The sequence below is a fragment of the Passer montanus genome, unplaced genomic scaffold (assembly GCF_014805655.1).
Source record: "Passer montanus isolate IOZ18808 unplaced genomic scaffold, ASM1480565v1 scaffold11, whole genome shotgun sequence".
Taxonomy (NCBI): Eukaryota; Metazoa; Chordata; class Aves; order Passeriformes; family Passeridae; genus Passer; species Passer montanus.
Genome location: NW_024357613.1, coordinates 22,656,562 through 22,680,858, shown reverse-complemented (window position 1 = coordinate 22,680,858; position 24,297 = coordinate 22,656,562). Strand labels below are relative to the sequence as shown.

Here is a 24,297-nt window from a genome sequence, read left to right as displayed (position 1 = left end):
AAGAGATCAGTGCACAAACTGTGAAGAATAAAATTTCTACCCTGAACACAGAGGAACCAAGCCAGGATCCAGGTAATGACAGAATAGGCTTCTTTTTCTTGTAGGTATTTCCATAATTTTAAATAGCAAGGGGGAGAATCCCATATGGTAATAGTAAAGTAGGTAGGCAGAGGCAGGTGGAGTTACTTTGCTGTGTTTCTGTGATCCTGCAGTGCCCTGCAGGCAGGGACAGGGCACATCCTGTGACAGTCCTGGGTGGTGCCCCAGACCCCTGGGGCAGCAGCACAACCTGCACCCTGTGCCTGCACCACTGCTAGGAGCACACAGCTCTGCACCAAATGCCAACAGGGTGCTCAGGCCCCCAGAAATGCAGATGTCCCTGAAGGAGAGTTACTGCTGCTATTCAAGTTAACATTCTGTGGAATTTAATCTTAAGAAAACCCCATCTGAATTAATATCCAAGACTCGTATAAACAGCAATGTCAGATGATTTCTTTAGAAACAAAGTTGATCTACCTGGATACCAGTGTCACCTTGGCTTCCTTTCTCCCCCTGTAAAATATTAGAAGAAAGGTTTCCATTTAAACATGAGTCACCTCTAAAACATGTAGTCTCTGCTTTCAATTAACACAGTAATTACAAGAGAAACAGCTATCTTTTTCTTATACTGAAAGAAAACAAATCATTTTGTCTTCATGTACACAAAAAAGACCTGAAAGCTATTCCAAGAAAGGACTTTGTCATTAACACAACTAACAAAAAGAGAGTGGACACTCATATAACGAGTAAAAAAATTAAAAAGAAAGTGGATGCTCACATACCAAGTAAGAAATTAAAAAATACAACATAATGAGGTGGCAAGTCCAGCAGGACTTTACCTACTCAGTGTATGGGAGTGGAGAAGATGCAGGCAGGAAGGGAGGCAATATTTCTTATGGGTTAAATTTTAGCTGAATGCACCACCACATGCATAAGTTATGCAAAACAAACAAGAAAAAAGTATTTTTTCACCACAAACACTTCTATATTTAAATTAAATCAAAATATTTAAGGACTAAGCTCCATTTCCACCCACTTGTTCGGCCTCAAAATGTTTAAAGTAAATAATAATCGGGGGGGGGATTGACAATCAGGTGGTAAATGGTGCTTAGAAGTCAGGTATGTAGTTTTATCAACTTGTCTGAACACCTCTAATTGACCCTGGAGAGAAACAGGCAATGCATGAAAATTATTCATTCCAATTAACAACAGAGGCATGAAATATGTACTCAAAAATGTGGCCATCTCTTTTCATTAACTGAAAAGGAAACTTGAAGTTATGGAGGTGGCTCTTATTCTAAATCTGACATCTCGTGTTTAAACAGACATAAAGCAAAATGCTGAACCATGAACATAGCAGCTGATGAAACAAGAGACAGAGCTACAGGGGGGATGCAAAACAGCATTTAATAAAGAAACTAATTAGAATGGAGATTTTTGGGTCTGTTTTGTCAGCTTTCTTGTAAGAGCCAAAACTCTGTGTGTTTGTTTGGGTTTTTTTTAGGGTTGAGGGGGTGGGAAGGGGGGAATAAAATAAATGTTTAGTTAAATGTAAACAGTAGTGAAAAGGAGATTTTTGCCATAGCAGATATTTACCTGACTGAAAATCCTAGAACATAAGAAGAAATTTATGCCAACTGTAGTATTTTGTTGTATTGTACTTGAATGTAAAATATTCAGTTATTTCAAGTTTTAAAATCATCTATAGCTGAAAGGCTTCACTTTTACTGTCAGATGCCCAAACTGTGCTTTTCTTCCTGAATAATTCCAGTTTGTCATTGGACTTGCAATTCCAGCTATCTTGCATTTTCATATAAAATAAATGACCTTTTCAAAGGCTTCTTCTTCATTTTAAAATTTAGAGAAGTTTCATAAATTTTAACAAAATCATCTTTCATAAAATATTATTGTCTTAGTACATGTGCCTAACATAACCCCTAGATATTTAATTGAATATACAGTGATAGTGAAAATAATTCAACTATTATTATGACACTGACTCCATGTTCTTGTCAATGTAAGGCATGTTCATATATGTGTGTACTGACATGTGAAGTACTCTAGTATATGTATGACGTACATAGGAGGCTGGCATGTATGACACTGGACATACAAGAAACGTGTGCCTTCTGCAGCAGAAGATGAAATCTGTTGGAATACTTCTGCATGGGATTTTCATAAAACTTTAATTACAACACCACCATTCTATCATACTGTCTCTTTATCCTTCAAACTTTCTCTTCTTATGAAAGTGAGATGCCTGATTCAATTATATTTCTCTAATGCCCTACTGGGTCTGGCTGAGAAGTTCATTTTGTCCATAGCAGCTCTCATAGTGCTGTGCTTTGCAGTGGTGGCCAGAAAGGTGTTGATAACACACCAGTGCTTTGGATATTGCTGAGCAGAGCTCCCTGCAATATCAAGGCTCTCTCTCCAAATCCAAAGGCTCTCTCACCTTTTCCTGTAAGCTATGGCCAGGCAAGACCTCAAGTGGAGACACAAATTTAGGCTAGGTGGAGAAGGGATTGAGAGCAGCCCTGCAGAGAAGGACTTGTTTATGTTGATAGATGAGAAACTTAACATGACTTGGCAATGTGCACTTCCAGCCCAGAAAGCCAGCTGCATCCTGGGCTGCATCAAAAGCAGTGTGGCCAGGAGGGCAAGGGATGTGATTCTCCCCTCCACTCCACTCTCCTGAGACCACCTGTGTCCAGCTCCAGCGCCCCCAACACAAGAAGGCCATGGATCTGTTGGATCAAGTCCAGCAGAGGGCCATGAAGATGATTAGACAGCTGGACCATCTCTCTCATGAAGACAGACAGAGAGAGTTGGGGTTGTTCAGCACAGAGAAGAGAAGGCTCTGGAGAGACCTTAGAGCAGCCTTCCAGCACCCAAAAGGGGCTTAGAAGAGAGCTGGAGAGGTACTTTTCACAAGGGGCTGTAATGACAGGACAAGAGGGAATGGCTTCAAACTGAAACTAGCTTTATTAGGAAGAAGTTTCTTATTTTGAAGGTAGGGATGTGATTCTCCCCTCCACTCCACTCTCCTGAGACTCCACCTGTGTCCAGCTCCAGCGCCCCCAACACAAGAAGGCCATGGATCTGTTGGATCAAGTCCAGCAGAGGGCCATGAAGATGATTAGACAGCTGGACCATCTCTCTCATGAAGACAGACAGAGAGAGTTGGGGTTGTTCAGCACAGAGAAGAGAAGGCTCTGGAGAGACCTTAGAGCAGCCTTCCAGCACCCAAAAGGGGCTTAGAAGAGAGCTGGAGAGGTACTTTTCACAAGGGGCTGTACTTTTCACAAGAGGGAATGGCTTCAAACTGAAACTAGCTTTATTAGGAAGAAGTTTCTTATTTTGAAGGTGGTGAGGCACTGAGACAGGTTGCTCAGAGGTGTGGATACCTCCTCCCTGTAAGTGTTCAAGGCCAGGTTGGATGGGGCTCTGAGCCACCTCGTCTAGTGGAAGGAAGTGTCCCTGCCCACGACATGGGGGCTGGAACTAGATGATCTTTTAGACACAACTGTTCAATGACAGAGCCAGGAAGATGACCTAAACTGAAAGGGATATTCCATACCATATGAAGTCTGCTCAGCAATAAAAGCTAAAGGAAAGGGGAAGGAGAGGAAGTTTCATTATTGTGACATTTGTCTTCCAAACCTCTATATGTACTAAGTGCTGCTTCCTGGGAATGGGCGGGACAACACATGCTGACAGGAAGCAGAGAATAAATATTTCGGTTTACTTTGCTTCCACACATGGCCTTTCCTTTTGCTTTACTAAACTGCCTTTATCTTATCCCATGAACTTTCTCCCATCTTATTTTCTTGATTTTTTTCCCTGCCCTGCTTAAGAGGGGAGTGATGGAGAAGCTTGGTGGGCACCTGGCATTCATCCAAGGTCAACTCACCACAAATTCCTTCACATTAAGGGCTTTATCAGAAAACAATTTTCAGGATGGACATATTAGTGTTTTAAATGTGTCCAACTGTTATCTAATAATAATGATATATTTAGAGAAAGGATTTTGTAAAATAATGATCACTTACAAGAAAAACACTTCCAAAAAAGGTGCATTTAATGTAGAAGTGGAAAAAAAAATACCTACCTTTAATCCCTGGGTACCAGGAATGCCTGGGTAGCCTGGTTCACCTGGAGCCCCTGGTACTCCTAGATCACCCTGAGTAATACAATAGCTTTGTGTCAGTGATATGCTGTGTGTAAAAACACACACTGGATGTTTCTCAAGGCCACATGATACACTTTGGCTATGATATTTTGGAATTTTACAACTGAAGATGATTGAAATGTCTGAAGGATTTTTGAAGGGATGGTGAATATAGAGAAGTCACATTCAATATTTATTTTTGCCTTTTAATACAGTTGATGTTTCAAAATTACATTAAAAATAGTGCCTCAAGTAACAACTATGTTTGCAGGTTTGAACTTAAAGAGCATTTGATTTTCACAGCCTAAAATCTAGTAAAAATAGTAAGAGTAAATCATCAAATAGATTCTGATGCAATGTGATGTTAACTAATGTTTTACTGTGAAACAAACTGCCTTATAATTAACCAGGGGAAATAATGGAAAATTAGTAAAGCATGATGAAGTAAATGAACCCCTTCTTTAACTAGAACACTTCCAGAATCATATTTACCTTGGCTCCTGATGATCCTGGTTTCCCCTGTATTCCTGGTTCGCCTTTATCACCCTGTATAACAATGGGGTGGATACATCATGATGTTTTGTCACATGTGGTATGACTAGCAAACATAAACAGACACTGTTGAGAAACTGACTCTTAAAAATGGGCCCAGGTAGTGACTGAAAGGCTGAAGTTCTTCTCCATTACAGGCAGCCTGAAGGTTTAACTTTCTCTCAGGAAAGATGAGATACTGATGACAAAAGCTGATCTGCCAGCTTCTGCACACCTGTCCCATCTCCACCTGCCTCATTTGCCTCACACAGTCACACCAAGTTTGTGTGTACTGACCTCACATTTCCATCATCTTATTTAATTTTCTAAGTCAAAATACTTATTTATGTCCTGGCTTTTATCACAGCCTATGGAATTAGACATATATTCAGCATGAGGATTTGCATTAAATCTAAGAATTATTGACTACATCATGATGGACTTCTATGAGAATGAGCTTATTAAGAACAATTCACTAAGAAACAGCTTATATTCTAAGTGAGATAAATATACAAAATAAAAGCATTTTTCACAGATAAAAATAAAGCTCATTAATTTTTAGATGTATCATAGGTATGCAACCTTCTTGGCTACAGAAAACATTAATACTTAAAAAAATGTACCTGTCAGTATACAATTATAAATAAATGCATATACACTTTTGGATGTAGAATAATGTGGGGGGGGAACGGATCTAAATGTAAATGCAAGGTTAGGGAAATAGATTCTGTATTCCTAAATATTCTCTAGGACATACAATTCAATACTTACAATTTAATCCAAAACTCATTTTGGATTAAATTAAAAAGTTACATAAACCAATCTGAATTGGTTGGGTTTTTTTAGCTTTTGAGAACATTGGTAAAATTAGTTCTTGCTGTAGCTGCAGTGCAATCAATAAAGTTACATCTGAAATAAGTTTGGCTCCTTGGGTGGAAGAAACAGCACATAACATTACTGAACACAATTAAAATATAAATAAATGTAACATGGGAAAGTTCAGATGTATATTGAGAATTTTCTGGTTTCCAGCATTGCAGAATATTTTCCAGGACTGTAAAGCTGAAACAAAGTCTCATGACCATTTCCACAACTGTTAAAACCTCACAGGGTGACAGGCACCATTTACTGAGTTACACTAACCTCTCTTGAGTCTGAACTATCATAAAAGGTAACACAGGGAAAATCATACAGCTGCTTACCAATATTCAATACACCAAAACTGAGCTGCAAAATCCTGGCATTGTCCAGATGAAATTTGCATACAAAGCAGTGGTTTATCAAGGTCACAAGCAAATTGAGTCAAACGCTTACCTTGGGCCCAGGAGCTCCAGGTAGACCAAGTGAACCTTCTGGTCCCATCAAACCCTATTTATTTATGAAAAAGACAGAGATATTTCTGTATTAAAACAGAGGAATAATGAGCTTGGTATTGTATTAGTAGCATCATTATTCTATTTCTTTAGTGAATCAAACAGTAAATACAATGTCTTTTATCTTATTACTATACAAGCTATAGTTTTGATACAGTACAGTGGATTATTTAGACTTTCTATGGTCTAAATTACCAAAGCAGACCTTCTAATGAAGGGCTACTGTGCAACATAAAAAAATCATACAGGGGAAATGAACAGTGCTGTCATGGAATACTCCTGAGCAAAAAATTCTTAAACTCAAGACCCAGTCTGTAATGCATCCTTAGTTATAACTGAAAGTGACACACAAGTTTCTTGGGTTCTGTTTATGGTTTTCAAAACCAGCAGAAGTATTTGTGGCATTTAATTATTCTCTTTCTCCTTTCTGACTGTGTGTCCCTCAAAGGCTGCCATAACTTGACCCACTGTGCAAATTTTGTGGAGATTTATCAGAAGCAGTTAACTTTTGCGGCCACACCTTTGTATCTTCTGCAAAACCTTCGAAGTTGAACTACTCATTCAAGACCCTAACAGATTCTGCTAGTTCAGATCATGACACTTTAGCACATGTACAAAGCCAATACAACCTCTTGGACTCCACAAATGGAATCATATTCATAAAGGGATGTTTAACTGCATGTTCCCTACCTAAAATAAGAGCTAAAGAGAATTAAATCATCAAAGGGCTGACTTTCTTAATTTCTGTTTAAAGCTAGTCTCAAGTATACATTAGAAAATAAATCCTTCTTTGAAATCATACTTTCCAGGGAGGAATTCCCATTAATCACATTTTCCACATCTGGTGTTAACAATTCTCTTTTTCACCAGTTCATGTCACTTCACTTTTAGTCTAGAACTTCATGCATCAATAAAATCAATATATTATTATTGTTTTACTTGGACTTGCTTAAATACTGTGAAATACAATCTGCAATAAGAGCAGCATAAAATAAAAGCATAATGATACAGAAAGTCAAACAATTAAGTAAAGCCTGGAAATCTAACTTGTCAGAGATTAAATTTTATCAATTATTCCAACCAATAATATTTTCAAAATTCACTGTTATTGCTGTTATTTAATCTTCGTTTTCATATAAATAAAACCAATCACCTTCTGTTTAGTATTAAATGTCAGGAACAATTCACTCCCATGACATTATCTCAGACTTCTTTCAAAAGTCACGTGAAATCAAAAACAGATATAATTTCTCATACAGATAACAACTCAGCTTTGCAAAAAAAAAAAAAAAAAAACACTTTATTTTTTTAAAACTAAACTAAAACTTAAAGGGTGTCTTTGTTTCCAGAATAGAAGAGAAAATTCAGAATACCTAAAGCAAGAAGCAATTCTCTATAGCTATTGTTTTCAGAATTTCATCAGTTTTCTGGTATTTCACCTGTGCTTTACCACTAACCAAAGATTAATAGAAATTAACCACAGATTAATTCATGTTTCTTGCCTGCTTTATGATAAGAAAATACTGGTCACCAAAACTTTCCATCAATAAATATAGCAACTTATTCTTTAGGCCATAGACACTCTACGACCACACTAGATCATTTCTAGTGAAATCCACATCAGTCTTTGGGCTACAGAAGTGGCATATGCTCAACAAAAATGTCCCTCGTTCATTTTATCTTATACAAAGCAGAAATGCTATAGGTACAGAATAGCTTATTTTTTAAAAATAATTAAATCAGCTATGTATTCACATTGACCTGCAAACACACACCAGAGAAGGCAAATGAGAAAATACATTTAGTATAATTAAAGGTCAAGAATACATCTGCAGAAAAGGAGAAATAAAGTCCATTTTTCTTCATTTCCTTTTTCATACTTTGATTACTAGGCCATATTTGACTTGTTTTGTTTAAAAAATTACATGGAGACGACTAAATGAAATCAGCACACTGCAAGAAGGAAACTTTCAGATGCAATATAGGAAAAGCTTGTGAACATAATCTGAAAACTATAAAAAATTAGAAGAGAAGAGAATGTCCTGAATGAAAATGTAGAACAATTCAAGGACATAAAATATAGCATTATTGTCCTATTTTGCAGAGCTGACATTATATGTCAGGTAAATTAATAAATTGCTGGTGTTGGCAATGCAATAGGGATAGTCATTACTGAAGAAGAACTTGTAACTGAGAAACTTTCCCAAGCTATTATTAGACCATCCACAAGCTTTCCATCTGTGTTTTCTGGAACAAACATATTCAGTGTGACTAATACAAGGAAAATCCCACTATCTTTTCTGGTTTAAATTCCCTAATGCCATATAATATATTCAGATATTCCATGCATCAATCTCCTACTCAATTTATCAGGTGACAGGAAAGAGAAATAAATTATTTTCAAGTGTATCATGAACCAGATGTTATTTATCTAAATAAAATTTGAAGAAAATTTGGTAGGTGGGTTAAATAAATATAAGCACTTTGGAATCCCACAAGGTTTTATTGGAGTTGATGATATAGCCTTCCCTCTGGCATTTTGCTCAACTTTGCTCAGAAAGAAATGGAGAAAGAAATTCCAGTAACAGGCAATAAAAATAGTTAGGAGGCACAGGTGAGAGAACAAATGTTCATGTGTTAACTAAGAGGAGGGACATATAAATTTCCAGTTCAGGCAGTGTTTCATCCAAATTTGATCTGGACAATTGCAATAACTGATTGTCAAGGAGATCTATTTTTTTCCAGAGATCTTTAGGAGGTAGCTGGAAAAGTCCTCAAATTTCATGAAAAGAAAATTAAACAGTGTACTCTATTTAAAAATTCTTTCTGACAGCTGTAATGTAGTGATTGTGTCTGTGGTAGTCAGGAAAGGGAGAGATGCTGTTTGGATAGCGGGTAAGTGTATACTGAGTAGGAAATTAAAAATGTACTGGATGAGAGAGTAGCCCAGAATTTTTAAAATTCTAAACTAATTTCAATTTCTGTCTCCAAAAAAAACTACATCAGTTTTAATTGAGAGAAGAGAAGAGAAGAGAAGAGAAGAGAAGAGAAGAGAAGAGAAGAGAAGAGAAGAGAAGAGAAGAGAAGAGAAGAGGAGAAGGAACACTTCAGCAGACCAGTATATAAATGATGCTTAGGTTAGTAATTACTTTCAAACCCAGATGGCTGATTTGGCATGCAGTGACATGTAATTACACAGGACTGCACATACCAAGGTGGTCAAACATACATGTTACTAACCTCCATCCAAACAAGGATTCTCTTCAAACAGGGAATACCACAGTGGGATGTAAGCCCAAGTAATTTTGCTTTCAGGTCTGACCTTACACACTCTAGAAGATGGTAACCTCAACTAGGATGTTAAAGAGATTCATCAAGAAAGACAGAGGATTAAAAAGTCCACATTGACATCCTTGGCATCCTCTTCCTTCAAGGTTCCTGTAATCTAACCAAGTGAGGCACAAGCCACCACAACACCTCTGCAGTCACTGTAAGTGGGAAAGAATGGTCCCCAAAATGATTATTCCTGTCAAGAAAGGAAAGGTAGGTACTAAGATGGTCTTAACAGTGTGACAGTACCGATGATTGAGAAATGAATATCAAGACCCTTGTAGAGAACCGCTGAGTATTCTGTATTTGTCCTTGAAGACAATACTTCTACTTTTAACACTACAAAGGGACATCAGAACCCCCTTTGTCTATCAAAATGGATGAAATCCAACCTGACTACTGTATGTCAAGAAGTTCACTGATGGGAAACACCTCAAAAAATGATGGGAGAGACAAATCATGAGACAACAAGTAATTAAACCGAAAAATACAATCTCTTAACAACTATCAGAATCCAAGACCCTATAAAAACATAAACTCACCTCCTGTCAAAATATTCAGAAGCTTAAAGTAATGGCAAGGGTTACAAAGAAAAAAACCAGTTCACAACTTTCAGCCAGAATTTCCAAGCTGCAAATATGTCATTGAGCTAAAAACTTACATTTACCATAGCCTTGTCTTTCCGATCTGCAAATGCTAGTTTGCTCCTATATTTGCCATTGAATGTTTGTTTATGACACCACAGTTATTTGTTCATAATGACAGAATTTTGAGACTTACGGTATCTCCTGGTGACCCTTTTGCTCCTGGTTGACCTGGAGGTCCAATTTCACCCTGTATTTTTCACATAAAGAGAAAAATAATGTATGTATACTTAACATTTTTTAATTTATTCTTTAACTATGCAGATTTAACTAGTTTAGATTGTTTCTCAATGTATTAGGAAATTAGCACGGTTCCTTTTAAACTATTAATTCCTTCTGGAGTAGTTGAAGTAAAACCTAGTAAGAGATTTTTAAACATGCCATAAATTGTCTCCATTCTTTTGCAGCATGATTTGATGTTATAAATCCCCACTATGAAAACTCTGCTCTGAGCCTGAACGCTTAGTTTGGAATGGGTATATATAGTATAAGTTTTGACTGTGTTTTGAACAGCTAATAGTACCTTTTGTCCTTTTGCTCCTTGATTTCCAGGAATTCCAGGAATTCCCTGAGAAGAAAAAAGAAAACCTTTTCAATATAGGGAATCATTTCACCAGAAATTGTTTAGCATTTGCCTAAATGACTTGGGTTCAAAATATGGGCAGGGACAAATAAAAAACAGAACTTAACATAACAAAACAAAACAAACAACAAAAATACAAAAGGAAAAGGAAAAGGAAAAGGAAAAGAAAAAGGGAAAGAAAAAGAAAAAGAAAAAGGGAAAGAAAAAGAAAAAGAAAAAGAAAAAGAAAAAGAAAAAGACCTCAAGAATAACAAAATCCCTCAAAGCATCAAAAGCACATAGGAGAAAGAGCCTCAGCTGGAAACATGCAGACTACTCTAGAGATACAGTGAAACACTAATGTTAAATTGTTCCCCACTGCTTTTGTTGCAGTAATCTATGTCTACTGCTCAGCAGGCTCATGTGCTCTTGCTTGCCCCAAAACCCTGACTGGCACATGGAAAGGAACCACTTTACATTATCCATAAGATTTCCCACATAAGTTAAAGCAAAAGCTCTGCTCAACAGGACTATCAGCTTGACAGATCATATTAACTAAAATGCAGTGACTTTAAAGAGACAGATACAGTTTCACTTGATGCCTACTAGCTTCCACCTTCATAAATACTTGAAGATCTCTGCCATTTCCTCAGCATCATTGCTCATTCAGCTCTACAGTATATCTCACATTCTTCTAACAGTGATCATTTAATTGAACATGATTCAGGTTAAAACAGACCTCTGTATATGTTTAATGCAGAAGTCTACATTAGTTAGTTGATTTTTTGTCTCAAGTAAAAGCTATTCAAATGTTTTGGACACACAATGTTCGTACTTATACCATAACTAATCTGCAGCAAGAATTTGGCTTACAGATTTTATATTTTAATCTAATATTGAAAATAACACGTTGCAGTGAAGACAAGATGACTGTTCTAGACACCACTGAAACAAATGCATTCTATGGGAAAACATAACATGAATGTAACAGCCATAACCTAATAGTTTCCATATGAATTACATCTGTGCAAAACAGTCTGTTTTGTAGTTTACACCCACTTTTAGTAAATAATGAGCCCATGAAGTAGAAACAGTTCATTGGTCAATGGCATATGAGTAAACAATTACATCCTGAGCATTTTACAGACCATCAAAAATCTGATGTACCTATCATTAAAGAAAGAAATTAAATAATGCAATAAAATTAACTTGAAAATAATGCCTCATACTGAGACTTCCACTCACATAACACATTATGTTATATAACTCTTCTTTTGTGCAAAACCTTCTTAGATCTTTTGCACAAAAAGATGGGAAATACGGCATGTTTGCCACCACATTTAGGAATTTCCAGACCAATTGGTGAGTTCTGAATTATTTAATATAATATTTAATAATGTAGGGGTTTTTTCTGTAGCTGTAAAATATTAAACCAAAATATGAATGTCTGTACCTGTAATACAAACCAGGATTTAATATATGCTGAAAAACATCCCACTAGGTAGCAACCTTCTTGTCCTGAATGTACCAGAGACTTCCAGTTACATTTCTATGCAATTTGGAGGGCTCAGAGAAGACAGTTCCACACACTTAGCCAGCACAACAAACAATTTACCATGACATGAGCAAGCCCAGAAGAAACAATGTCCTGCTGAGCTGTGTTGATCCTTCTTGGTTAAAATAAATTACTGGTACACAACATTTAATTTTATATCAATGACAAAGAAAGATGAAACTCCAAGAAGAACAACTGTAAAACTAAGTCATATTTCCTTTCTTTCCCCCCCCCCCCCCCCCTTTTTTTCCCCCTTTCTGACTGATTCTGAACTACTGAGGAAATTAGACCCTTAAATCAGCGAGAGCTGGTCTAAACCCTTAAAATTCTCTTATGGTTCATTAACATTCACTCAGCTAATGAATATATCACTTATGCTGATGTGAGTGATTTCCAGAGTGCATGGGGTGGAGATTTTCAGTTATTCTCCAAATGTAGACTGGCAAAAAAGGAGAATTAAGTGGCTAATTTGGTCATAAAGAATGAGTATTTCCCACGCGTTATTTTTCTGTGTAGCTTCTATGGGTAAGCAATTATAACGACTAATTTCTGTAGGATCAGCTCCAAAATACCTAAAAAACTAGAATTGGTTGTTTTCTGATTATCCGTCCCAATCTATTAATTCCATTTACATGGATAATCTCTGATTATGCCAGTTAGAATTATTTGCACTTTCTCAGAAGACAAGGTTAAAAAGTAGTTTAGATATCAAGAGTTTCTTACCTAACTTCTAAGTCAAAAGCTTTGGAAATATGTCTTGCTCCCAAACAGAGAATTCATTCGCAATACAAATCCTTAGAATCTGAGCATCTTTTTTTTTTTTATAATTTTTTTATTTTTAGTTCCATAGACATTTTGAATAGGAAGTTATATTTAATAAGATGATATAACACTAAGCTGTCAAAGAAACCTTACTTTAATTACCAAAAAATGTATTCTAACTTTAAAATACGGGGAAAAACAATTAGTTTTACTACATTTGTACGACAAAAAATTTATTTTTTTGAAGAGTATACTGCAACTAAAATTATCACAAATGCCTGTGTTTAATCAAAACTTAATATGAAACACATTCATCATGCAATTTTTCTGCCACTAAGGGAAAAACAATGTTTGGAACTGCTACAAATGGGAAAACTGCCACCCACTGGGAGTAATAGAATCAATGCTGTGGAATAGTTCATGATTCACTGGCCTATAGAAAAAAAACCTGCCTTTGGGAATGTCCTTTGCAAAGCTATCAAGCACATTTTGTTCATATAAAATATGAAAAGGAGTTGTAATTCCAAAGTTTCTTCTTCCTTGCCTTTCCAGAAAATGCATGTTAAATGGTTTGTATATATCACATATGCAGTTATAATATCAATAGAAAGTAGCATTGCATTTCTAGTCAGAATATCTAAAAATCAAATAATCTACTGTGTTTTACTGATTTCTGTCTTTGTGTGAGTTGGGGAATTTCTATACTTTGAGTCAGTTAATTGGTTCCCCTTTTTGTTTTACATCAAACTTCCTGAAAGGTTTATTCAGTATTCCTTCATATTTAAAAATTAAGTTAATCACAAGTACTGCCTCAGTTCTTTCAGCATCATCAATCTGACTTCATCAATTACCTTCACTTCGTTCCAAAGCCTTCTTCCTTTATTTGAAATTTTCCCTTAAATGGGAAGTCTTCCCTTACCCCATAAAGGCCTGTAATATTATTCATTATTTTAGCCTTTATCAGCAAGTGCTGTAATCACATGAAATATAAAGTCAGCAAGATAGTCTAGCAAATCTAATTCTTTGGTTTAAAGTCCTGTTCATTCTAAAAATTCCCAACTGGAGTTTTATCACACACAGCTGAGTTTGTGCCTAAAAACGAATGTCATTGTGTGCCTGTCTGGCAGCTAACAGATTTTTGGAGACTGGGTAGGGACTGCTGTCCTTATTCTTTATTCAGCTTCTGTTGCTTGTTTAATCATTTGTCTTCTACCCTGTCTCACCTATGGGTACCTAGAAGCCTGTCAGCTTTCTAAGGCCTGGTTGGGCCTGGGGAGGCTTTGCAGGGTAACCCCAGGACCTACAGTGACACTTGAATGCCACGTAGATAATTGAAATAATCTCTAGTGTCACTGATGTCACTGTGGGATAGCAGATCTACCCTTTGAAAAAGATGTCACCCTGCTCTAAAAACTGTGTTGTGCCTGCCAGATGCTGCAGCTGTCCTCACACAACTCCAATGGCTCTTGGTGGCCATAGCCAGGCAGCCAAATCCCACACAGCTCGATATCTACTTCTGCCTCAGTATCACACTGCCAAATGAAGCTCATCTCAGTATGCAATCAAATCCCTGGATGCAGTCTTCCTCAGCTGCAGCCTGCACAGCTGGGACTTCACAACACCCAAAAGCATTAATTTCTTTCTGTTGTGATGATGAACCTCAATTAAGACAGTTATAAAATTCTGTATAAATATTCTATTTTATTCCAGTTTCAACAATTGAAATAAATCTTCCATTCTTTGATAATATCTGGCAGATAGAATGGATTTAACTGTAATAGAATGGAACTCTAAGAACTGAACTGTAAGAGGAAAATGTTTTCACAATCCCTGGAAAAATTTTCCTGTAGTTTTCATTAATCATGAGGTGTCTATTTTTGTTTTGGATTATATTAAACAGATGGACTTTCTTCCATGCAGCCCCACAAAAAAATCCTTTAAGGAAATTGCCTGGGGCCTCATATACAGTTTAACTAGATGTAAGCATTTTTACTTAAGACATAAGCTACAGTTCTCAAACTATTTCCTGCTTTTTGGAGATAGTTACCAGGATTATTTGCATCCCCCTCATGGTTAATTTTATGCTTGCAAACAGCAGAAGAAACCAGGCAGAAGACCATTTTTTAAGAACAAAACAATGAGTTAATATATTCTCATTTTAGTCTTAAAATGAGAATATATTAACTCATTTTTATTCCTTATTTTCTGCTGCTGTCTTTAATATTCCCCATTTCTTCAGTGCCTGGTAGGAGAGGATACCCTGTTATGGAAAGTAGGAACTTGTAGTTTACAGGTAATATATCCATAATCATAAAACTTTATCTCTTCTCTGGAAGATGTGAAATCATAGAGTATTTCCAAAAGCTATTTTGTTATAAGCAAGCTGCTTTGCAGTCAATTCCCCAGGTAGATGTAGAGAACTTTAGTATACTTGTCTTTATTATCTTATTTTCATAAAAAGATGGTTTTTCTAACATATACGAGTTCTCTGATTTATGTTTCAATCAAATGGTTCCTTCCCCTCTGAAAAATCTGCAATTCTGAGATGACACTAAAGTGTCTTGCATAAATTGCAGCAATAGAATAAGATCTCTATCCACATGTTCCCATGATCCCTCTAAACACCTGGAAAACGCAAGTCTTTATATATTACTTTGAAAAAGCCTACATGATGATACATGAGAGATTTACTGGAGACATGCAAAAAAGTACAAGTCAACCTATAATTTGGATGAAAGTACAACAATCAAAACACTTTTTAAAGGATTATAGCAAATCCTTGCTAATCCTAATAGAATGAAAGAGACAAACCAAATTTGGATAATGTATAAAACTGGAAAAGAAATTCAATGAAGCAGAATCTGCTACTACTAAGTAGCTGCAATTGATGAAAGGAAAAAAAAAGGGCTACATACAAAGAAGCATTCCCACAGATATAATGATTATCCACCAGACCAGCACAACAGCTTTAAATTAAGTTCAGGAAAGGAAAAAGCATTACCAAGATCTTTGCCACAGTTTTCAAACACTTTTTTTGGCAAATCATTTATTAGCAATAAAACACACATGTTAAATGTGGAACAGAGTGACCCCTATTGCATTGCCAACACCACGGACCTTGGAAAACTGTAATCTGAAAGCTGGAAATACTAATAGAAAATGAAAACTATGTGTATCTTGTCACAGGCTGAAACTGGTGTTACTCTTGTTTCTTGTAAAGAATCCTCAAAAGAGCATCAGACTTGCCAAATCTTCATGGATCCAAAGGTGGGCAGACAAAATTGAACTCCCAGCCCTGCTGGTGACACCATGATGCCTTCCCTCTGCCTATCATGCCAGCACCAGCCTTAGAGATTGTGATAACCAACGTCCCATTTATCAGAAATCCTACAAACTTCTAAACACTGACAAACTGGCCCACGTTTGACATTTAAACACACTGATACTCAAGCAGTTACATGCCTTCAAAAGGCTTTAAAATTTCTCCACCACTTAAATTATGGGGAAAAACATATGAGGGTCACAGCACTTGAGCACCTTACATAAGACAGGGAGGCTGAGGCCAGCAAAGCCTCCCCAAAGGGCACTGACTGCTGCTGTGCTCCTTACACCCACCACATAACCAGAGTTCTGTCCTCACAGGTCACACTGATGCAGATTTCAGCCACATCTCTTTCCCATAGTAAGGAACCACTCAGTTAAATTAGCAGTGAGTAAGTTCAACAATAAATCATGCGCTTTTTTTTGGCTTTTTTTTTTAAATATGGCAGTTTCTGCGAAATTGGTCACAGAACTCGGCAGAAGAAAATAGTAAAACTGGGTTCCAAAAGGGATTGTAGAATTCCTAGAGAATTGGTCCATTGTTGGCTATTAAGCAGGATGGGCCAGCCTACGTTTTTGGCTAAGAAAGTCCCAAAACTCTGACAGAGAGAATCTGGCAGTAAATAACAGGTGAAAAAAAAACCCAAACATTTTCTATATGTTCCTATCCATTCCCAGGGAAAAAGTTCTGTGATAATTTCTTTAGTCTGCTTGGCAGCTATTACCTGTTTAAGAAATAGCTAAGAAAAATTGGAACAAAGGCTGGGACAAAACCCTTCCAGAGCACAAAGAAAAAAAATCACCTTGACTCACTCAGCAATCATAAAGGCTTAATTTAATTATTAAAACTAACTACTATATCAAAAATTAATTTGCACAATAAGAAACAAAGGTTGCTTCTTAAAATGGTTTAATAATATTAGCAGAAATATTAGTTAAATCTTGCAAATGGATGTAAATTCACTCTTGTGGATCATGGTGTTTTGATTTGCTTTGTTTTGTTTCATTATGGATCAGAAGCCAGACTGTATTCTGACAAGACTTTCCATAGCTTCAATTTGCAGTAATTTTAGTATGGAAGGATTAAAAAAATGAAACACTTACTGTGCCACATTTCCCCAAATTTTCTAGCACTACATTTACTTGAGTGTTTGAGACTTGAGTATCAGCTCCTCAATTTCATGTTTAAAGCTGTTTGTGGACAGGAATGATGCAGTGCTAATGATCAAGCAGGTCACACAGAAGAAACACAAGCAACAACTTACTTTGAAAGCCCAAGTACCACTTGAACATAAAACTAACAATGCAGCCCTGCTACGAGTTGTTTTTCTCTTGTGCATTTTCTGCAGTGATTCTATTAAAATAACTTTAATTAATCCAAATATCTAAACTGTCTAAGACAAAACAAAAATGACCCTTCTATTTGAGACATATATTTAATGATGAGTTGAATGCAGATATCGGTTTTTCTAGAAAAAAATAATATCAAAGAAATAGACTAAGTATAGACTCATACTTGACTATATGAGGTGAAATGAAAACCATTCTGGCTAATTCTCAGAATGCAGGCTGTAGATTTGATGCCAGATACAGCACTTATACAGATAGAGTGATTTGAATCACCACCCTGACCACAGTTCTCAAGGAGGCTGTAACTCAGACCTTTTGAGGACTCAGGTACAACAATTTTTTTCTCTGGCTTCTCCCATGTTGAAGAAGAAGAATGACTAGCTGGAAAACTGGCTACACTGTCACTACTCTGTTGAAGCTGGATCAGAGGAAGGAAAGTCAATCATGATTTTGGTAAACCTCTTTCTATTTGTGGTTAAGTAACTTACCATAAACATGTTGCAAAGCATAGAAAAGAACAGAAAAGTGCAAATGAAATCAACTTGAATAATAAATATTTATGTCTGCTACATTCTAACTGTCTTCCTTCTTCATTCATACTCTACTCTCTATGTTTGGTTTCTAGGTATAACAATTAGCTGGGGGAAGTTTCTGCTTGCTCTTCAGAGTCACTGGAAATTCCAGCAGATATTTACCAAGTTATAAAATGTTAAGAAGAAAATCGCATGGCAAGAATAAAAGGAGATGTTGCTCTTTAAAGATTAATCAGCTCATGTGAAACAATGATTACTGGGAGTATAAACATCACCTTTCTGGGCTCTAAGAGGTCAGATGCCAGCCCAATACACAACACACACCAATCTCCTCAAACATCCTCTTCAAGCTTTTCCTTCTTCAGAAAAGCCTTTCTCAGCTGAATGAAATTAGCACATGCGTTCAGGAATGCTCTAAATATTACTACTGACATCAGGTGAATCCAAAAGAATGCAAATGAATCCTTCTTTAAATATCACATCAAAGGAAGTGAATGCTGAGCACTTCAGGTGTACTTATTTTATTCCATTGTACCATTTAACTTCCAAGATCTTTACTAGTTATTTTTAGCAGGTTGAAAAGTTACAGGCACACACATACGCATGCACACACACACACATTATATTGCTTTAAATCTTTAATTTAAGCCAAATCAACAACCTCACTTTTAACTGATACTTGAGAATAAAGAACTTTGTGATAAAGAACACAGGATCACAATTTACAGTTGTGTGGATTTGTCCATTCAACTTTTCAAAAGTCTACATTTTATCAAGTCCAGTGACATTTTAGAATGGTTTTTTCTCAGTCCAAGAAATAGTACATTAACTAATATACTTGAAATGTATCAGTACATCATTTGCTCAAAGTAACAAAAATAATTAATCACAAATGTTTTTGAATCATAATCTGTTGTAGTTAATTGATGTTTTCCCACTTGAAACACATATTGCATATCTATAATGTTAAAATGCCAAAACACTTCTATAGAAAAACCCACTGCAATATTAATACCAAGAAAATATTGTTTCTTGTACTGAGAAAAAAAGTAGCGATGTTACAGCACGTGCATATCAGAGTCTCTGCAATTTCCTAAATGCACAAGCATTTAAAAAGACAAACATTTATTCATATTTTTGGGGAATATGACCATGAGAGAGTATATTGGATGTGTAATGAATACATCCATACCATCAAACTGATTCACTCTTAGTTTCAAACCAGATCCCTAGACTCCCTCAAAGCCAGGCTGAAAACATGACAGCTAAAGGCTCAAGCTACATAATCATCATTCCCTCAGGGGGAAAAACACAGGTGGAACAACATGTGTCTTACTCTAGACAGGACAAGCTTATGCCAAAGCACTTCATCTGGCAATTAAAACTCACTTTCTAGTACAGATAGTACAGATAACCAAAATGAATAATATCGAGCTTAAAGTCTCTATGTGAAAATTTGCAAACATACCCCAAATTATTTGAATGCACAGAAGAAATGCTCTTCAGAAGAGCCTGTGGGTTTGTATATAAATAGGTCTAGCTCATTGGAGTCACTCACGGAATAATACAAATAAATCATCACTATCACTAATTTTTGCTTAGAAGTCAGTTACTGCACTCTTTAACAAAGCTGAATCTTGAAGTGCTCACTGCAGGACAATTCTTTCAGAATCACATTTTTAACACTTTTTCAGTTTATAAAATATTAACAAATTATTAAGAGCTATTTTAACAAAATGATAAGCACCTGTTTATTAGAACACAGCTCATCAAGTCAGTAGAAAGATTTTAAATTCTTATAACACATTTGCTAGAGGTATTTCTATTTCTGTGTTCATAAAACATCAGCAATAGGGGAGGAATGCTGGTGTCTAACCTCTATCAGCATACGAATTAGTAAAAAAAGTGCCAGGGTAGCAATGAAAAGGTCACTATAGCATACAAGCAGAAAACAGAGTGCACTGAGTACCATTTCCAACTACTTATAGCATATTCCATTCATGTCCACAACAGGTTTACAACTAGAGCTCCTTTCATATTTCCTTACAACTTTAACAAATTTCCCTGTGTTAACACTGCATTTTTAAAACAGACTTAAATGTTAGTAGGGACGCCACCTTTTCTCTACACGATTTTCTCAAATTATCAAATTTAAAATGGCATTAGCTGAACAAAATATAATAAAAAATACTTTCCCAACTCTCTCCAGACAAAAAAAAGGAGAAAAAAGATATTATAATTATAGCAAATTAATATATTAATGTAACTGCACTGTGTGAGGAAATAAATTTAAAAATTGGAAATCATGATGAACAGGCAGCAAGTATGAATTAGTTGGGAGAGAACTGTTAGCTCTACAACTGAGACAAGCAGGCTTTATTCTCCAAGCTGCAGTAGGTTAGTGGGTCCAAGTTTATTACAGCATTTATTGTGGCTCCAGTCCACACTGAATTCAGTGGGGATCTTCCCATTGATTTAATAGACTTTGGATCAGCAGCTATGCTGTCATGTCTTGTATCACCTTTGTTAACTGGGAATAATAAAGTAACTCAGATTAGGCTGCCTGAAGTTCTGAAAGTCTTTTAATTAACTGTTTCATTACAGCACCATTCTCATATTTATCTTCTTAAGAGCAATTAACTCTATTGTAATTATCACATAGAATGAATTTAGTTAAAATAACTTGTCAGTCAGAATGAAGACAACCTAGGTTGGAAATAAAGTTTGCCCAAAATACATACGGCTACCTAGAAGTTATACTTGACAGAAAAACCTACATTCAGTCTAAAAAACATGTTTGGACTTACAGCCAATTTGTTATGTAATTAACAAATGATTGCTGGGAGTATTGTGTAGTCAAAGCTGTCATCTCTCCCTTTCTCAAGTGAGAACAAAACTAACTACATCTGTAACGTAGCTCAAGCACTCAGAAAGTCTACAGCAACACTCTCCCTGTCTACCTCAACAATTTAGATATTAGAAGAAGGAATAAAGAAACAATACCAAAAATGCATTCAATTAATCAAACCTACTTGTAAAGAAATAATGATGCATGGCATATGCCTACAAAAATCATCCCCTTCAGATGTTTCAACAGTTTATGAATAAAAAAAATCATCCCATCCAAAAAACAACTTATTGTTTTAATTTACAGGTAAAAGTCAGAATTTTCAAAACTAAACAGGTGTTCAAGATCCACAAAATTTATAGAGAAAATGCTTTACATCCCTCATGACTGTAATGCTGACAGCTTTTAAAAGCAGGCCACCGGAGCTCAGGTTCTATTATCGAGGCATCTCAAACTAGTAGAAAAGTATGAGTATCAGATCAGAAACTTAAAAATTTTGACAGACACTAACCACTTTGATGAGTATCCTGATCACTTTTCTCTTAAAAACTGACAGGAAATAATTTCTTCTTCATAGACTATTTACACAGAGAGTGCTATTTTATAGCAGGGCCTAATTTAAGGTGATACAAAATCTGAAGGATTATTTAGTGCTCTATGGAATATTTCCACAAGTAATAAATTCACAACAAATGATCTTTTGAGCACTGTAAATACAACAGGATCTTTATGCATTAACCTATGAAGCTATTAAAATTAGAAATTCAATAATCAGACAGGTGGATAAAAAAATAAAGTAACACTTTCAGAAAGGATTTTTTTCACGAGGTCTACTGTGCAGATCTACAATAGTGGTTTTAGGCTAGCTTTTATCCTAAGTACTTCATAACTTAGTATATAAATGCAAATACAAGACACAAATGTTGAGTAAATGGCATCTTAGTACCTAAAACTGGTACAAATCAACATAACATCAACATCAGGAGCATCAAGAAAAACATTACATGACACAGAGAGGAAAATAATAGTAACAAAAAAAACCCAAAGTTTGTCTGCATACTACTATATTACTACTTCAGGATTGTTCTTTCTTTTTTTCCTGTTTCTATCAATCTCAGCATAGCTATTAGATGCCATAGAATTGCATTAACTTTATATTTGCATTCCAAATATACAGGATACCTGGCTACACCAGTTTGTTTTCAGGTTTTCTGCATTATGAAGACAATGCAACTTCTGTTGTATCTTGTAGCATATCTTGAACATGTTTCAAAAAGAATTCTGCTACCATTGCCTAGCATAAAACACAATTTATTTTTTCAGAGAATGCATTGATCTATATCTGGCATTCTTGATGCAATTATGAAAGATCAACAGACAAACCAGGGGTATAGGTATAACGTGGGAGTCAGGTCAGAAGCTGAAAGTCATGTTGTGCTGCTAACGCTGGCACAAATGAGGCCACATCTGAGGTCTTTTGATGTGACCTAAATATTGAGACAAAACTCTACCATTTTAAGTGTTTGCAGATGTATTTCTGAAAAATATGAGTTCTGGAGAGTAAACATGAGCAGTTGCAAATGCTCAGACATATTACTTGTGGCAGGAGAGCATATGCGAGGCCTAGAAGAGTGCTATAAATGTCCTGCCAGCTTTACCCACAAGCACTCACTTCAGGGTTCCCATCTGCATAATTGCAAACACAAGGAGTTTCCACTGAAACCCAACTCTGAAAAACCCTACCTATGTTAAAAATGGCAGTCAGGCTGAAATTAAGCTCAAATAAATATTTATTTATTCTATAGACATTTGGTCCCTAAAAACAATGTATTTATCAAAACAGCCCGTCATCAGTAAGACAGATGACTAGCCACTGAACTACTTAAGTGACAGCATGGCCTGTTTTTGTTCAACAGGAAAATAAGCTTGATTACTACCTTTACCAAATCCTAAATTATTCTGTCCATACTGTCACATGTTATTCTACAGAGTGGGCAGAACTGGGATAGTCTGCTTAACTGAAGTTCCAAATACTTATTGAGAGAAATCAAGCATCCATACTGTCACATGTTATTCTACAGAGTCTGCTTAACTGAAATCCAAAAAGTTATTGAGAGAAATCAAGCGCATCTCTTGAAATTATTTATTTATCTTTAGAACCTACTTTTTCTGTTTGTAACTTGGGGGATTAATAAGAGTAATAATATACCAGAATGTATTCTGTCTAAAAAAATAACCACACATATCAAAGGCTGGAGGCAATGGGAGTTCAGCTCACCTGTGCTCTCCATTCTAGACAGTTGCTCCTTAGATGTCTCAACATGCATCCATTTCACAACCATGTTATTTTTATTTGCTAAAGCAAGAGTGAACATAAAAGGACTATTTTTTAAATCATCAACTTAACACATTAAGCCATGTCTAACACTAATGTGGCTGAATGAAAGAAATAAAGACTGTCTGCATGTCTGTTTGTGTGGGTGGGGTATCCACACAATCTGCTGAGCCATCCCAGGGCCACAGCTGCATGTGGCTGGTTATGATATAAAGACATCCAGCTTCAACTGTATCATCCAAGGCTTGTCTTGTGCTTAGGCAGCCTATTTGGCTGTGCCAGGGATGGCACAGCACAAATAAATCCCTCTCTTCCACGTCAGTGCCCTAACTATAAGGGTGTCCCACCCAAGACTTTAACACTGAATTCCACAGAAGGGGAGCCGAGAGAAGGCACTTACACATTGTACTGTAAATATACATTGGGGGAACAACAGAAACAACACAAGCAGTAGGTTGCACAAGACATCACCCACAGTGCCCAAAATCGAGCTCACTTTCCAACAGGTGAAAGCCAATTACCCTCTACTTGAATAGAGGAGCCTGTATACCTCACAGCTGAGGATAGCTTTTATTTTCCACAACCCAAACACACATTTTCACCTCAACATTTCTTCACTGAGCTGCAGAAATGCTGCTTTTTGCTCCTCCTCCAGGCTCTAAATAGATGGGAGTGCTGTGTTGGTCATGCAGGATGGTGCAACATGAGCAACAGAGGCAGATGGGCAGGGGTTTTGGAATATATATATTATGTATATATTATAGTACTTTGCGGTGATTTAAAAGGACTTCTTATTACTTTTAATGTCTTAAATCCACTTCATTTCCCTTTAAAGCAAAATTATGGGACTTTAGTGATGGGTTTACATTACTGTTTAAAATGTTACATTGTGAATGTTATATTATAGATATAATTTATATTATAATTTATATTATAATTTATA

At 36.1% G+C, this 24,297-nt stretch overlaps 1 protein-coding gene across 1 annotated transcript in view; it reads right to left on the bottom strand.

The window, feature by feature from the left end:
• The window catches only part of COL21A1 (collagen type XXI alpha 1 chain), an 89,196-nt gene that overhangs the window by 7,899 nt on the left and 57,000 nt on the right, over positions 1 to 24,297 (bottom strand). The window contains exons 18-23 of the mRNA XM_039728071.1: positions 10,612 to 10,656; positions 10,225 to 10,278; positions 6,056 to 6,109; positions 4,703 to 4,756; positions 4,151 to 4,222; positions 517 to 552 (exon numbers count right to left, since the gene is read on the bottom strand). Coding sequence (XP_039584005.1) covers positions 517 to 552; positions 4,151 to 4,222; positions 4,703 to 4,756; positions 6,056 to 6,109; positions 10,225 to 10,278; positions 10,612 to 10,656 — 315 coding nt within the window. The remainder of the gene's footprint in view (positions 1 to 516; positions 553 to 4,150; positions 4,223 to 4,702; positions 4,757 to 6,055; positions 6,110 to 10,224; positions 10,279 to 10,611; positions 10,657 to 24,297) is intronic.